Source organism: Melospiza melodia, chromosome 3 (assembly GCF_035770615.1).
Source record: "Melospiza melodia melodia isolate bMelMel2 chromosome 3, bMelMel2.pri, whole genome shotgun sequence".
Classification (NCBI taxonomy): domain Eukaryota; kingdom Metazoa; phylum Chordata; class Aves; order Passeriformes; family Passerellidae; genus Melospiza; species Melospiza melodia.
Window position 1 is genome coordinate 45546009 of NC_086196.1, and position 16182 is coordinate 45562190.

At 36.0% G+C, this 16182-nt stretch overlaps 1 protein-coding gene across 2 annotated transcripts in view; it reads right to left on the reverse strand.

Annotated features, from left to right (window-relative positions):
- CHRM3 (cholinergic receptor muscarinic 3) overlaps positions 1-16182 on the reverse strand; it is a 273783-nt gene that overhangs the window by 190634 nt on the left and 66967 nt on the right. The window contains exon 2 of one of the 2 annotated variants that reach the window (XM_063151574.1): positions 3966-4078. In XM_063151574.1, the coding sequence (XP_063007644.1) occupies positions 3966-3997 (32 nt within the window). In that variant the 5' untranslated portion in view covers positions 3998-4078. Of the gene's footprint in view, positions 1-3965; positions 4079-16182 lie in introns of those variants that run through there. The other variant, XM_063151575.1, reaches the window with a different exon arrangement.

The window sequence follows — 16182 nt, forward strand, 5'->3', positions numbered from 1 at the left end:
AGCACGTTTATCAGGACATGCTGATAGAGAACCATTAATCAAGACTCCCTACTAATAGAAAATCATTAGAACAAAGCACATCAGCAGCAATGCCTCTTCAGTTATCAGGCCTTTCTTAACCAATACCTAACCTTGAGGCCAGTTTCTCAGTAGCTTTCAAAGCTTCTCTGACATAATTTATTCAAGACTCTTGACACAGTGCAGTCCTTCAGTATCACAACAACAGCTTGAAAATTAAGTACATAAAGGTGTAGGGAAACAAGGGCAAAGGGGAGCTCTTACTTTGAATGTACTTTCATACTGAGGCACAGTACTCAGTACTTTAGTACTGAGGCAACATGAGTTTAAGTTCACCTAAATCAGATGTTTTCAAGACAAATGTTTGTTTCTATTACCTCAGTTCAGGATATATCTCAGTAGGATAAGGATTACTTCAATAAATAATACATGCTTCATTTTTATTTTTTCAGTGTACCTGCCATGTCATTTAATCTGTCATCCAAACAAGGCCCATGATGTGTTTGGACAGCCAGACGGGCAGGTGGCAGAGATGGACCCAGGTTCACTGAATCCTCAGAGTGAACTCTGATGGAGCAATGCTCTAAGCAAAATCTATGGCAGTCTAGAGAACCCTGAATATTGCCATTATAGGTAGAAAGCAATGGAAATAATAAAAACTGGTTTTAATACTTCTTAATGATGATTTAGAGTTAGAATGGATCACTTCAGTTACAACACCATCTGCAAACCCTGAGGAGCCTCCAGCACTGAAAGCTGAAACAAGAGGTCAGAAGCAGAAATAGACAAAACACAAGCTTCCATTGTTCATTGATGCTACAGGAGGTTTCAATACATTATTTTTGACAGACTGTTTTGGGTTGAGAAACTGAGACACAGGGCTAGACTTTTTCCATGCTTTCTTCTCATTGCCTTTTTTTCTTATTCCATTTCTTCAAGTTAGGTATTAGAATTGTAATCTTACTTAGCAGCAGCTGCTATTGTTTCTTTAAGTGTCTGTCTAGAGAAAATACAGCTGGGAAATATTAGGAATACCTGCTATGTTTCTGTTGTTTTTTCTTTTTTTTAATTGAGCTTTCTAGAATTATTCAGTCTTCCAAGTAAATGAAGGCAATTCTTTATTAAAAATTCCTTTGTTATTCTTATAACTTAACATATGGCCTGAAACAAAAATTGTTCGTAGATGTCCTGACCTTTAATGTTTTATACACTCGCTTTTCAATTAACATAAACATCTCCCAAATAGCACCTGGCTCCTGTTCTCTATGGCTTCTTTTTCACCCTGTGCTGACTTTGTATATTGAATACCTTAATAAAATATTTTCAAAATTAAAATACCATATGAATTTTCTCAATATCTAGCAGAAAATTAATATTTACATTTTTATTGTTGTTTGGCTTTGGGTTTTTTTTTTGTTTGGGGTTTGGTTTATTAGGATTTTTTTAAACCTCAGTGCTTTCCAACAATGAAAAACCCCTACTAAAGTTGGAATCAGTTGGTCGAAAGCAGAATGAAAATCAGAAGGCACTCAACCGCAGAATGATATACAATTTTGTATTTAAAGTTCTTCTTTCTTATAAGAGATTCTATTTCATTTTCCCACAAGTTCTCAAATCCCACTGTGCCCTCTAAAAGCCTCACTTAATAGTAATAGGACACCTGTAATAGGTTTCCCTGGTCTATCTAATAGGGTATAGGATTTGGGAACAAACTAGAAACATTGTTATCATTATTATTTTACAGATTTTAAATATATACTACTGCTTGATTATTGTTTTCTCTCTCATAGGGTTTGAATTTGATGAGAAAAGCTTACTTATCCTCTAGATATCATTCTGCAAGCTACTGTGGGTAAGGCTAAAAAATCCTCTAGGTTTCACATCCTGTGTGATGGCATTCAGTTTACTTCCTGATGCCCACCTTAGCTTTCTTCTGGTTAGAAAGAAGCAGTGGAGTAACTTGCTGGCCATTGGAGAGCCTGTGTGAGCCTTGAGTGAATAGAGAAGTGAGAGGAGTGTGAGGATGCCATTACACAAGGTACATTCTCTTTGCTTGAAGCTTTTGACTGCAAAGAGGAACAGTTCTAACAAGAATGCCAAAGCAGTGTTTTTTAAGGTGTCAGGACAAGGTATAATAACATTTCTTAAACAACTGAAGATGTCATCAAAGCTTTTTTTTTTTTTTTTTTTGAAGTCTGCCCTCAAGGGAAACACAGTGGATTAGAATGGATTTTATTCTCCTGCTGGTGGACACAAGGAATAAATGCAGTAAAATGGCAATAAAATGTAGTGGAGAAGACATCTACAAAAGAAGACATAATCCTACAGCATTTACACATATGGGATAGACAGTTTTCTCTGTTTGAAGAAGTTGGATCTTCCATAAGACTTGTCACAAAGCCCTGACTTCATGATGAATCAGTGCACACTCAGGATGTATAAACAGGCTCAGAAAAGTATGGCACATGGTTGATATGGAAAAAAGGGAAAAGTTCAAGTCTTTGAAGCAAATCTGCTAATTTGGAAAACACAATGCTTAGTTAGAGAGCAAGCAGAAGTCAATAAATACCCAGATCAATGCTTTGCAGAACAAACAGGTGCTGGATAACCCATCAAACAATATCAGGTTTGTGCCCTCAAAAGTTGCAGGTGGAAACAAGCAATGTGATGCTCTTTTTGCTGTCTGTCTGGCTCCCTGGTTTCAGAGTTTTATGGTTACTACCTGGGAGGTGGAAAATTTGAAATACAAAGCCAGCTGAAACTGGTAACAGCGAAGCAGGCAGAAAATGCCCTCCACAGGATGAGAAAATGTGCTACATGGCTGTCCATTTCTCTTTGTAAACACCCATTTTCACCAAAAATAATAGTAGCCAGTTCTGCTGGTGAACATCTCTATCCACTTATATGGGACATTTAAACACATCCTTCTATTACCAAGTGCGCTCCTAGAAACTGCACCGCTTCTATCTTAATTAATTACAGCAATTAAGCATGTACTAAGAACAGCCTTGACTAAATTCCTTATGTGATTAGGCAAATTAATATTTGCCTCTTCTTTTCTCTTTACTTTTTTTGCTCCTTCTGCATCCTTCTAAGAACTCTGGAATCTGGAGCAGAAGAGGAAAGATACCTTTCATATCATATCTTTTCTAACCCAAACACTAGATGCAAATTTAGGGTAACAATTTCAACAGTGGCTAAGCAACTATTCCAGAGAATTCAGTATCATTCATAACCAGTCCCTGGCAAAAGAACCATATCTAAACCTTCAAAAAGGAGAAGAGTGAGAGAGTGAAGATTTAAACCTCAATTGCTCAACCTGATTTTTGGAGAGAAGACTGGGCTGCAATTTCTGGTGTGTTAAAGAGTAGTCAGTGGAACATTTCTGATACCCAAATTTAGTTTGTCAATGTGTTTAGCCAAATGAACAATGAGTGCTTTGGATCTCATTATTGTATGTCTAGACACAGAAGCAATGATTCAGTTATAATATGAGGAGCCTTGCTTTCAATATTATTGATTATACAATACTTAACAATGCTCAGAGATACTATAATCAGATTAATTGTAGGTACAAAACAGAGAAGCAGCACAAAAACCACAACTGACAAATTATTTCCAAATATTTTCTCCAATTATTTCCTTTACCTGTGTTTTATAGTATATTTGTAACACAGTTAGAGTTATCTTATTCCTAAATACATTGTGGGACGTGTCTGACCAAAAAAAACATTTGGTTGGAATCTAATTTGAACTATACACACTAAATGAAGGTGAAGATGCTTTCAAGCTGAAGGGAAAGACCACATTACAAGCTGAGTATCAGAATTTCTGCAGAGCTCTAAATTCATCCAAAAAGAGAAAAGTTTCTATACAGTTGTTTCTGAACTTAGGTTTCAGTTCCTTCTCTGAAGCATTTCATATAAATGTCCAGAAGCAAAACTCACCACGGGCACGGCAGAGGAGAAGTATATACCATGTTTCAGACGGCTGTGTATCATCCAACTGGCAGTCCATTATACCATCGGCTGATGAAAGACTTTGCCATAACCATAAAGATCTTAAAGAAAAAAAAAAAAATAGAGAAGTCAAAATATAATCACACACAGAATAATTAAAAATCGAATGTTCCTTATTTAAAATACAGTTTCATTGCTGTTAAAAGCATACTTTTAAAACAACAATAACAAAAGAGCCTGTTCTACATCATTACCATGCAGAAAGTGATGGATACATATTCTCTTATAACTACTGCAATGATATTTGCTCCGATGCTTCATTTGCAATTATTTTACAGGTTTCTTTACATCCAGCTGGCTTCAGGATTCATATATTTTTTCAGTGCTGTTTAACAATGGCAGTTGTATGCATTGGCATTTTCTCAAAAGAGTATTTTTCATGTGCTATTTTTCTTCTTGTTTCATTTATTTGGGACCCTATCACATATTTTCTACCAAAACACAAAATCCACATGCCAAAATTATCTACAAAGGTGGATGATGGGGAAGACCACTGCACAAGAGCAGGCAGCTGACAAAGCCAACACCTCTCAAACAAGATCGAGTACTCAACCTGGCTTAACAGCACATGCAGAACAAGGGACACCCACCACCATCAACAACAACTATGAATTCCTTGTCTCTCTTTTGCTAAACACAAAGGCCAGAATGCTACAAAGCTTGCCTGAGGATCTGATCCCAGAGTCGCATTTTTAAACATTGGTGATGGGCAGAATTATAAGAGGTGGGTTCTAGGCCAAGTGGCTGTATAGTACGGAAGCAAAAGCCAATGGACATTCACTGAAAAAATTCATATCAGCAATTTTCAGGAACCTTGTTTTCTCTTAATTAATCCTTAGTAGGCCTCCTTGAAAGAACTTTTATACAGAGCCATTTTTTCATGGTTCCTCAAAGTTGCCAGAAAGTGCTACAATTTAAACTGAAACACTGGCTCAAACCAAAAAACCTGACAAATTTGGGGTTCTTGAGTTTTGTGGTTTGTGTTTGTTTGTTGGGAGGCAGGGGTTAGTGCGTTGATTATTTTTTATTGTTGTTGTCTGGTTGGTGGTTTTGCAGATTTTATTTCCTCAAAGCAAAAAGGGATGGGAGGCTTCCATCACTCTAGATGTATCCTATTTCAACAGATTGAATTTGATCAGATTTAAATATTTCTTCTCAAAAGAGGCTTTCAATTTTAAATCTATTTAATGTCAAATCTTAGGTTAAAAGAAAGTTCAGATTAAAGTGAAAATGTGACCCCAGCACAGAGGTTCCTCTCTCATGAAACTCTTTTAAAGTCAGATGTTCCAAAATACACTTTTCATCAGATAAAGAATGAGATTTCAGGGATCTCTCTGAAGTGAGGTTTTACATTTTCCATAGAACTGCAAAGAACTTAAAAGCTAAGAAATTTATTCTCTTTTCACCTTTTATGAGAACAACTTAGGTAAAATGAATATAATTTTCTGACATTTTTCCACAGACTATTTTTGTTTGCATCAATCACACTTTTCTTTTGACTCCCTCTTCTGCAATTTTATGTCTAAATTCTGTTGATAATTTAAGGACAGTAACATGACCCTTCCAAATATTTGACCCTCCTACTCTGCTCTTCTCCTGCAAAAACCCACTAAAAATGCTGATTGATGGGTTCAATTGAGTGTACATGAATAGAAAACATCATCACCAAAACAGAATAACCAACTCTTATTCATATTTTTTATACAAGGGAATTTAATTTCTAATTTTCCTAACCATGAGAGTATTTTATCATGGTGGAGACCAGCATAAAAGTTAAAACAAATATGCTTGGGAAAAGGCATTTTACTCACATATAATAGTTTTTGTTGTATGTGTTCTAAATATTTTTCTGTACTCATTTTCTAATTCTCTTTCACAGGATAAAATGATGTATTTTCAAGTACAGTAAGGCTTTTGTCAAACAATCAACATTTAGCAAATCCTACAACAGGCTACTTATTGCTGCTATATCTCACATCTCTGCTAGCTTTTCAGCACAATGAACAGGAGTGAGGAATTGGTCCAATACAAAGAAAAGATGTGAAAAACTTGTTCTTTTTTTAAAGGCAGGTCTATTTTCTCCCCTTAGAATACTACTGAACCCAAAAAACTACTGTAATGGATGAAGCACACTGGGGCAGGCTCAGAGAGAAGATAAAGTGCCTCACCTGCTACTGTTACTACTGAAACGCACACCAAAACTCACCCTTGTTTTGAAAAAGCATTTTACTGGTAAATATAGTATTTATATGATAATATTAGTATTTTAAAGCACTACTTAATATTTACAGTTTTACTATGTCAATGCATTATGCACTACAAGCTTTAAAATTTTTTAGGCTTTGTAAAGACAAAAATGAAATTCATATCAAATGTGAAAAATATGTAACAGAATCAATACAATTATTTGAGGTCTTTTACAGGACATTATCTTTCTCAAAGCCTGCAAGAACCATAGCTATATCATAAGCCCTTTCCATAACTTATTTAGATAAAGTGATCTATTTGTTATTTCAGTCATCATTTTCAGCTGTGCACCCATGACAAGGCACCAGCCCAGCCCTGCCAAGACAGTAAGGTGGGGAATCAGATAATTAGTTTTTCCTTGAACAGACTTAGAATTCTCTGAAGGACTTCCTTCCAGGTGATGAAAGAACTGAAAAACAAAACCAAACTAAATAACCCAAAACAATAACATTAAAACTAGGCAAAAGCCTGTGAAGTTCAGCATTTAAGAAAACTGTGAGGAGACAATTTCCCACTCTCCTAGTTATTTCCTTTAAAAAATATAAAATTAATGTGAGAAATCAGAGTCTTTTTTACATTAGCATATCTTTCCTTTACCATAAAACAGTATATTCCACAAAATTTTCAGGAACTTTGCAGATTCTTCTTCACAGTGTGAGAGGCTGTAGAATGTAGAAAGCCATCAATAGGCACAATGAACAGGGTCTGGTAAGGTAACTGCTGAAGTTGCATTATAATTTCTGAACAACTACACTTTTGTTTAAGCAATTACCCTGTCTTAACTTGGAGGCAGATGCAGTTTAAAGTGAATGTACTCATGTCAGTGGATTAGCTACATAGAGATGTTCAAGCACTGTGACTCAAATACGAGGGAATTGAGTTAGGGCTGTGAAGTGCAAAGTTATTAAAGCATTTTAACAGAAGCCCCTGACCATCATTCTGTCACATGATTGAGGGGTTTGTCTTGCAGGACTAGATTCCTGAGCTGCACTTAGGGATGCTTTAGTGACCAATGTAAAAAGCTGGAAATGGTGTTTACACATTCTGATGACAGCCTTAATATGTCAAGAAGATTTCTGCAGAGTCAAAACAACACAAGTTTTGGCTGTCCTGTGGTAGTCTGACTGCCCATAAAATAAAAAGCCATAAAAAGACTTTGATGTTTTCAAATACTTTAAGAACACGAAGGAAAAAAATAAACTTTGAAAGGACTAATGTAGTTGTATTTTTTGAGGATGCACAAAACCAAATAAGGTATTATTCCCTACAAAGAGGTTTTTAAAGGAAGCTACTAAATATTAACAAAAGTGACAAAACACCCAAAATACAAACAACTAAAAATCTGCTCACTGTAGCCTGAGCCTTAATATGTTCCCAGCACTCAAGTGTCGCAGGTGGACAGTAAGAATTTATTTGTGACTTCTCTGCTAGGCACAAGACAGTTAGTTGAATTACAGTCTCAGAATTACATAAAAAGCATTAGTCTCTGTGCACCAGCATTTTACTGGGACCACCTGTCCCTTCAGCCAGCTGCTGCAAGATCAGCAGTGCTCCAGCACAGCTACAGGGACTGACTCTAGTGCCCACCTCTGCACCAAGGGCTGCCTGCTGCCAGAGCAGAGCCTCTGCAGTCTGTAAAATGCAAAAAGAATGAATCTGAGAAAGAAGTAAAAATTCTCTCCTAGACTGATGTCTCAGAAGCGTGGAAAGAGTTTCAGGCTGTGCACGTCTCACTGTCACTGCCACAAAAGCTTTCCTAAAAAACAGCAATTTCCTGAGTGTCTTATGCAGCTACACAAGCACCCAGACAGAACGCAAACTAGCAATTGATTTCATTAATTAGAAAAGTTGCTTTGAAGGAACTGAACATTACTGACAGAAGCAGTTTGCAAGCATTGTTCTCTAATGAATTCTAAACTGTCATTTCAACAAAGGCAAAGGGTTTTTTTCCTAACAAGCAACATGCACTGAAAACTAATTAGAAGCTGTAGGTACATGGCTGTATTTCATACCCAGTGAAAGGCTAATCTCAAATAGCCAACTGCAAATGGCTCAGCTTGTACAGATAAAATGAACAAGTCACTGGAGCACCTTTATTGTCACCTTGCACAAGGCTGTCCCAGTGCTGCTCACCTGAAGGGGCAGAGAGGAATGTGACCATTCCCACAGCCTGCCTCTGTTGCTCTGCAGGCACCCCACCAGAGCACCATGTATGTTGGATGAATTTCCAATCCTTAAAAACGTGGCACTGAGGAGAACATTTTTTGTACCAGCACCTCTAATTGTAAGCATAATTCTTGACTCCTGTTCTCCCTTTCTTTCAATCAGTCAAACCAGTGGTTACTACCTGGTATAAAATAACAAAAGGAAAACACAAAAACCCAGCAGTGCTGCCAGCTACACACTGTGCAAAGCAGGATGGATACACCATGTAAATGCAGACAGGTGCTAAAGAGCTTTCATGGCAAAAACAAGAAAGCTACATGTGGTTTTCAGTCATGGGCTTCATTCAAACTGATTGCTATTTGTACAGTTTTCCTTTTTAAATGAAAACTTCTCATCAGGTTTAGTTCTACTAAAATTTGCATCATCAACACGCTAAATGGCAGTTGATTATTCTAACACACTGAAAAATAGCCAAATAATAATTATTCACAAAAATCCCTGGATGCACTTGTCCCCTTAAAATAATCAAAACTGGATTGTATTAAAATGTCCAAGAGTTCTGGCCCCTAAGAACTAATACAACTTGTTTTAATCAAATGTTGTTTTATACTATGAATAAGCAACATTTTAAACTGTGGAATAGCACATTATTGCTTGAAACTCTCAAGTTTGTTTTAAGAGTGAGACCTCATAACCACAACATCTAATGAGTCCTGATAAATGATAATGATAATGAATCCTTTGGTCTTTAAACAAACTGTACTAGCCACTGACCTATTTTCAAAGTTTAACCAATTCAGCATGCACTTAAAAAAATCCTCTACTGCTCAGAGGGAAAAGAATATGATCTTCTATTAAAATACTATTTTCCAAAAAGAAAAAATGTAGGCAAAAAACTGAAAAAAACACAGGTAATTTGAAAACACATTTGAAGCACAGTTAATTAAAAATATATATGGCAGCATGCATTTAAAAAAAAATAAATCTGATTATTAGCACCAGTATCCCACCTCCATCACAGAGAGCAGCCTGCTCCAAGGTCAGAGGTTCTAAGCTGAACACAAAACCACTCAAATGGTGTCAGAGGATGAAGTAAAAATTTAGTCCTGGATTCACTTACCTGTGTACACAGTTTTAGATTGTACCTGTGTCTTACTGTCATTGTCACAAAGACCTCTCTAAAAACTGGCAATTTCCTGAGCGTCCTATGCAGCTATACAAGTATCCAGAAGGAATACAAATTAGCAATTTTCACAAAGAATTGTCTGATATTAACTTTCCAAACAACAGATTTTCACTCAAAGGAACAAAGGACTATTTACCTGCGATTTCTGATCAATGAATTTCACTTGTAGCAGAGCAAGTGAAACTATGAAACATAATTTACATTTCTCTTGCATCTTTCTTTACTTTTTTCTCATACAGATCCCCCACCCTACTATATTCTCATTCAATGTTTGTAATTAATTGAAGGTTATTTGCCTCAACTCTTCAACACTGTGAGATATATAAAATTATTTATTATTATATTGTAATTTATTAAAATTTTCTAGTGACAAATTGGCAAAGCAAGTATTTGTATCCTCATATTATATTAACTAAATAATATTTTCAGGAACCGGAAATTTCCCATGCAACCTGTTGTGCTATGTAACACTTAAATGACCAGATTTTCTGTAAAATTATTTCTGTACAGAAATTAGCTCATTTTGCCTGTGTGAGATATGAATAAAGTAGAAAAACAAAGTATATAGTCAGAAGTGATGGATTCACCATATTTAGCAATAATAGTTCAATAGTTCAATACAATGTAAAAAGAGAAAAAGAAATTACTTCTTAACCAGAAATAATTGTTATCCAGGACTGATTGTGGATGAAGTTTGAAAGCAGAATCACCTTACTCCCACAAGGGAGCAATGAGGTTGTGCTTAGCATGTGCTCCCAAAGTCAATCCTGTAGGGAACTGGTGGTAGTTAACAATAACCCTCTACAAAGACCAACCACTTGTTAAAAAAAACCAAACAAAACACAAACAAACAAAAAAACCCCAACCTTTAAATACTCCCTATGATATATTATTTACATTGTAATAAATCTTCTCTAGGAGAAATCAGCTTGCAACAGCTTCATGGCAGCTGCTCAATGCACACTAACACCAGCACCATGGATTTGGACTCAGAAGTGAGGGGATGAAATTGATTTTAACCTCTTCAAAAGTCATTCATCCTCCTCTACAGAAGTATGAAGAAAACTCAAACTGGTGCAGCAAATACCCACTATACACACTTTTTGGGATTACAAAATCTGGAAACAATCCTGGTTTCTTTGAAGCAAATAGAAAATTTAAGATGTGGGGTTAAAGCAAGTAATTAAAAACCCCCAAGGATCTTACAGGTAGAGGTTCAGACTAGAAACAGGGGTGTTTCTCAAAGCAGCAGGCAGAACTGGAGAGAAAACAAAAATAAAACTAAAATTAAAATTAAAAACTGTTTGGGAGGCAGTTAAAAATTGTTGATACAACACTTCACCTACTTTGTTCGTGGATGACTTACTGGACATTTGAAATGTTGATTTACCCTGAAGCTTGCCTGTGATGTTTTAATTCACAGGCCACCTGTCCAGAGTGCATGTTTTGGGAAGAGAGAAGGTAAGAACCTCAAACCATGGAATACAGGAACCAAGAAAATTACTCTTTGTCTCTTGGGGAATGGAGGCAGCTGCCCACCTGGCAGAATGTTTTCCTTACAGGGACCAGAGACATAATGGAATACCTGACACAGGGTCATCAAATTTTCTCATTTCTAGAACAACTGTACTGGAAGTAGCATCCTGAAAGTAGGAGTAAAATCACAAAAGATGGAAAGAAAGTGAGTTATAAAGTTTTGTTACTTGGTTTTTTTTGAAAATACTATATTCCAAAATCACTAAAAACCAAGTAAATTTTTTATAATTAATAAGACATACAATATTCAAAAGAGTAGCAGAGAATATTCATCAGTTAAAAATACTCTTTAAATTGCTAAGCAAATTAGTTCAGAATATCAGATGTCTTCTGTTACTAAGGCATAAGTACATATTGTACAAATTCCAGATGACCAACTTATATTACTGATTTTTATATGGGTGATAAAACACAATGTCTAAAAACCTATTTTTATTAGTGTTTTAGCAAAATTAATATTTTAAATTAATCCCAAGCATAGAGAGAGAGAGAATAAGCAAGCTTTTTTCTCAAAATTTTAGTGCTTTCCTAAACAAGATGTTGTTAGCCAAATCTTAATATTCTGTTTCTGCATTACTCTTGCTCTGTTACATTGTCTAGCAAGGTCCTCTTTCAGGAAATAAGAAGGGACAGAGAATAGTTTTTCTGCTAATATGATCTAAACAAATAAGATAAAGAATTCAGATACTACAAGGACATTCTGTTCCCTGCTATGTGGTAGCTTTATTAGTAATAATTATGAGGCTAAGTTACACATAAAAATCATTCAAGAGAGATTAAAGGCTTATGCTAAACTTATAAAAGCCATGACCTAAACACTAACCTTCAGATATTAAAAAAAATTTCCAAAAGCCAAAGAAGAACACACTATATATGGAAAGACAATCACTTCATAAACTTTAGGGAGATGTCTGAAACAGGGAACTGCTGAAGAGAGAGAGCATGAAACTGCAACACTTGCTATCACTTGGAAGCTAACTCATCAGAGAGGAGAATGACTTCAAGGCTGGAAGAGGCTTAAGACAGACAATTGGGTTTTTCTCCACATTCTATTTCAAAATCCATGAAAAAAACAACAAAACAATCAAAAACAAACAAACAAAAACCCAGACTAATTCAACAGAACGTCATCAAAGAAAAATGTTTCCATTAAAGCACAATGTTCTTCTTTGGTCACAGTTTATCCCTTATTATCCATAATCATTCATACTACCCACAGAACCATACAAGCTTGTAACTGCTTTATACAGCATAACAGGATAATTGTGTACTTAACAAACCCTACAAGAGAACAAAACTGTGATCCTGAGAGAGCACAAAACACTTTTGCAAATGGTATCAAAAGGGTAAGGGGGGAAAAGAAAAGCAGCTATGACTGATAGAATACTAGAAACTGTATAATTAATTCCACTTAATAATTACAATCTGTTTATTGTCTCTTTTTCTTTTATTTTTTTTTTAAATCAGATTACATGTAAAAAGAGATTTGAAGTTCATTAAGACACGTTTCACGTGGTATTCTGGAACTACAACTTCAAGAAAACTTCAAAATTGTATTTTTTTTTTGTTTGGTTTAATTTTTTGGGGTTTTTTGGGTTTTTTTTTTTGTTTGTTTTGTTTTTCCTTAAGAGATATCCTTTATGTGTGGAAGATGATCAACCATATTGTTTTATCAATTAAAAAAAATTTTTAGAATAATAAAGCATTCTGAAAAACTAGCCTAAGTTTTGAACACACTCCAAAAAATTGCTGTCTTTGTTTCCAAAGGAAAAATTATGGGGGTGGATGGGGGGGGAATTTTTTTTTTTTTATTTAGATTAGCGTTTGGTTAACAAAAAGTCGAGTTCCTGTTAAAAAAAAAAAATCTGAATAACTAAAATTGTTTTAACTGTTCCATTTGCATCAGTATTTCCCTACTGCTGTCATTTTTAATAAAAAGATGATGCTATTTCTAGACCTACTTCACAGAAAGCCTGCTAAACTTGGTGTCATTTTCAAATAAAATCAATAAAAATCAATACTATCTACACCTTTATCTGCAACAATACATGACAATTCTGACAGGGTGAGATCTAAAACACAATGTCTTTTTTTTCTAAGCAGAATTAACCAGCAATTCCTCAGACACTCTGGTGACAGGGAACTGTGTTTATATTTTAGATAGTGACCATGATAAGCCAAACATTAATGACCTTCTCTTTCCAGGCAAAACAAACCATTTTTGTAACGGAGTTTATTTCTCTCAATTACATTAATTGTAAATGTATGATTTTAATCTCATCTTGAGGAATTTGTGCTGAAGTTCACTTTGTACATCCAGCCAAACTAAAGATTTTCATGCCCTGTGAACTGAAAACATTTGATTCTCACAAAAATGCTAACATTTTTCTTTATAAATCAGAGTGTAAGCTACCAAAGTGAGACAGCTGAAGGCTTCCTAGTACATCCATAAATTGTCAATATTATAGCTGCTTCTTCCCAAGTAAAACTTACTCTTGAGTGTCTAGTTTGTTTTTATTTGCTTTCATCTTGTTTTTATTTGTTTTCATTTGTTAATTTTTCTTTGCTTAGCTCTTTGTCATGCTTGAAACAGCTTTACTGGCTTTTCAAACACATTTTTTTCAGAAGCTTGTAGGGACATAAGAGAATTGTACTGCCTCTGAAAGGAGTCCAATGAGCTCAGACTGTCACTTCCAACAGAAAAAATAAAAGCAAAATGCCCAGGCAGTAATACAAGCTATCCACAAGAATAATCCATCTACTCCCCAGCTTCCAGAAACTTGACAGAATCACTGAGCCACATATGGTGCTGTGTATGGTATTCTGTGCCTGGTATTATCTCCATCTCCTAAAATCCCTCTGCAATTCTTTCAGCTTCCCTCACTATCCCAAATAAGTTTACTCCATCAGGAAACCCTTACCATTCAGCTGGTCTCCAATTAAATATATGTTCACTTGAATGAGCATTTTTAATGTCAAGTTAATTGATATTTGTAATATCAGATACAATAAAGTCATGATAATACAAGATGAAGAAACATCCTCATTACAAGGGAATTTGTTATTTGTTTTCTGAGTTCTCAGAAAAACCACACCAAAAATGGAAGGCATATATGAGTCTAGTATCTAATTTGTGAGGTTTCTACAAGTTTCAGGATGAATAGGCAGTGGAAAGAGACAGCAGTAATGAAATAAGGCTATTAAAAATGGGCAAGAAACACTAAGTATTAATCTGCTTTGCCTTGCATCCATTCCATCTGCTGGCACCAGGAATATCTGCAGATCTGTTCTTTCCAAATCAGGTCCACCCAGAGAGAGGATGATAGGAAAATTTATATGACATAAGACAGGAAAAAAAAAAAACAACTAATAAAGCTTAGATATTTTCTTTGCTTATAGAACAAACTTTTGCAATTTCCAGATCTAACTGAACATCGCTATATTGGGGGGAAAAAAATAGGTGCTGTTTTAGCAGCAAAGAGTAAGAGCCATATTCTGGTAATGGTTCAATTTCCTGTGCATGTGAGAAAGGAAAAGAGAAAGTGATAGAGCTTAGGAAACACATTTTTTTTTCTTCTATAAGAAAACATGTCACAAAGGGAAAGCTCCATTGCTGTGGGAAATGATCAGTTATTATTTTCCTATAGACAGAGACTGTATTGACTGGATGGTAGATACTCAAAGAGGCAAAGATGCAGGTCTGCACTGAGGTCTGCCCAAAATTAAGTGTGCCTGGGGTTGGAAGGATGACTTGGAAAATGCTCTTCATCTTATTCACCACAGGAATCGTGTCAGTCCCCATGACCAAGTTAAACAAACCATCCAGTGGCATGCCTGGTGAGGAGCTTGTCTATACAAAAGATTTTTCAAGTCCAATGAACTTTTGCATCTGCCTAGTGAAATCTGGAGGAGGTCTCTCCAGGAAAGACAGAACAGCTGCAAGAAAATGTCCTGCAGGAGAACAGGGGAAAGAGTAAGATTCACTAGGGGGGGTCAGATGGCAAAAGCCTGTATTCACACCTGGTCTCTTTCGCCTTTATTCTATCTTAATATTCCAAGGTTTTCAGAGCAAGATAACTTTTTAAAAATCAGAAAATTACGACAACACAAAGAAGAACACCTTAAACTTGACTCTATGGGACATTTGTTCCTTTCTTGCACTGTTGGGAAGCCCTCAAATGACCTTTTCCAAGTCTTGGGTACAACCTGCATTGTGGTCAATTGTGCCAGAAATTAAGTAATATGCCATTGGCAGGGTCCAGGAAAACAAAGTTAATGAGGCAGTTGTGTTACTGGGACTGCTTCTTGGACCTCCCCAAATGCTCCTGAATACACAGCTCGCTACAGCTGCTCCCTGTGTGTGCCCATAAACATGCAGGAAGTGTTAGAGAAATACAAATAGGCAAATACCAAATCCTCAGCTGGGATTCTGTTACATAACTCTGAAATTCATGGACACCTCCCTAAGCTAAAGGATCTTAAAGACCCCTTAAAGCAACTTGAGGAATGTATCTTGAGATACAGAGCAAGAATGGATTTAAAGGGCCAGGAAGCATTCTTGTGGTAAGAGGGGAGAAAACCTAACCAAGTGAAAAGCCATGAACAATAATCATATTTTAGGGGCTCATCACGACAACTCCGTAAATTAAGGGAAGTAAAAATCAGTGCTCATTCCAGGGAAGCAGCTGCTGCTGAGCAGGTACTCGCACACCAACTGAACGTCCAATTTCTGTATTTGATACAGGGACAAAATTTGTCACCTTGCCCCACTGCTGACAACTGTTGAGAACAAAAAGCACAGCAGAAGGAAGGCAGAAACAACTTAATACTCTCTCAGTACCAACATCTTGCAACTTAAATATTGTGTTTACAGGGGAATGCTGCCACAACATTGACCTCCAACAAAGCCCACGGTGTGTGAATCAGTTGAGCTTCAAAACAATCCCCTCAAAAATCTGGTGGTGAATCACTGTTACAAACAGCTTACTGCTTGTTTTGCAAATGAGGAAG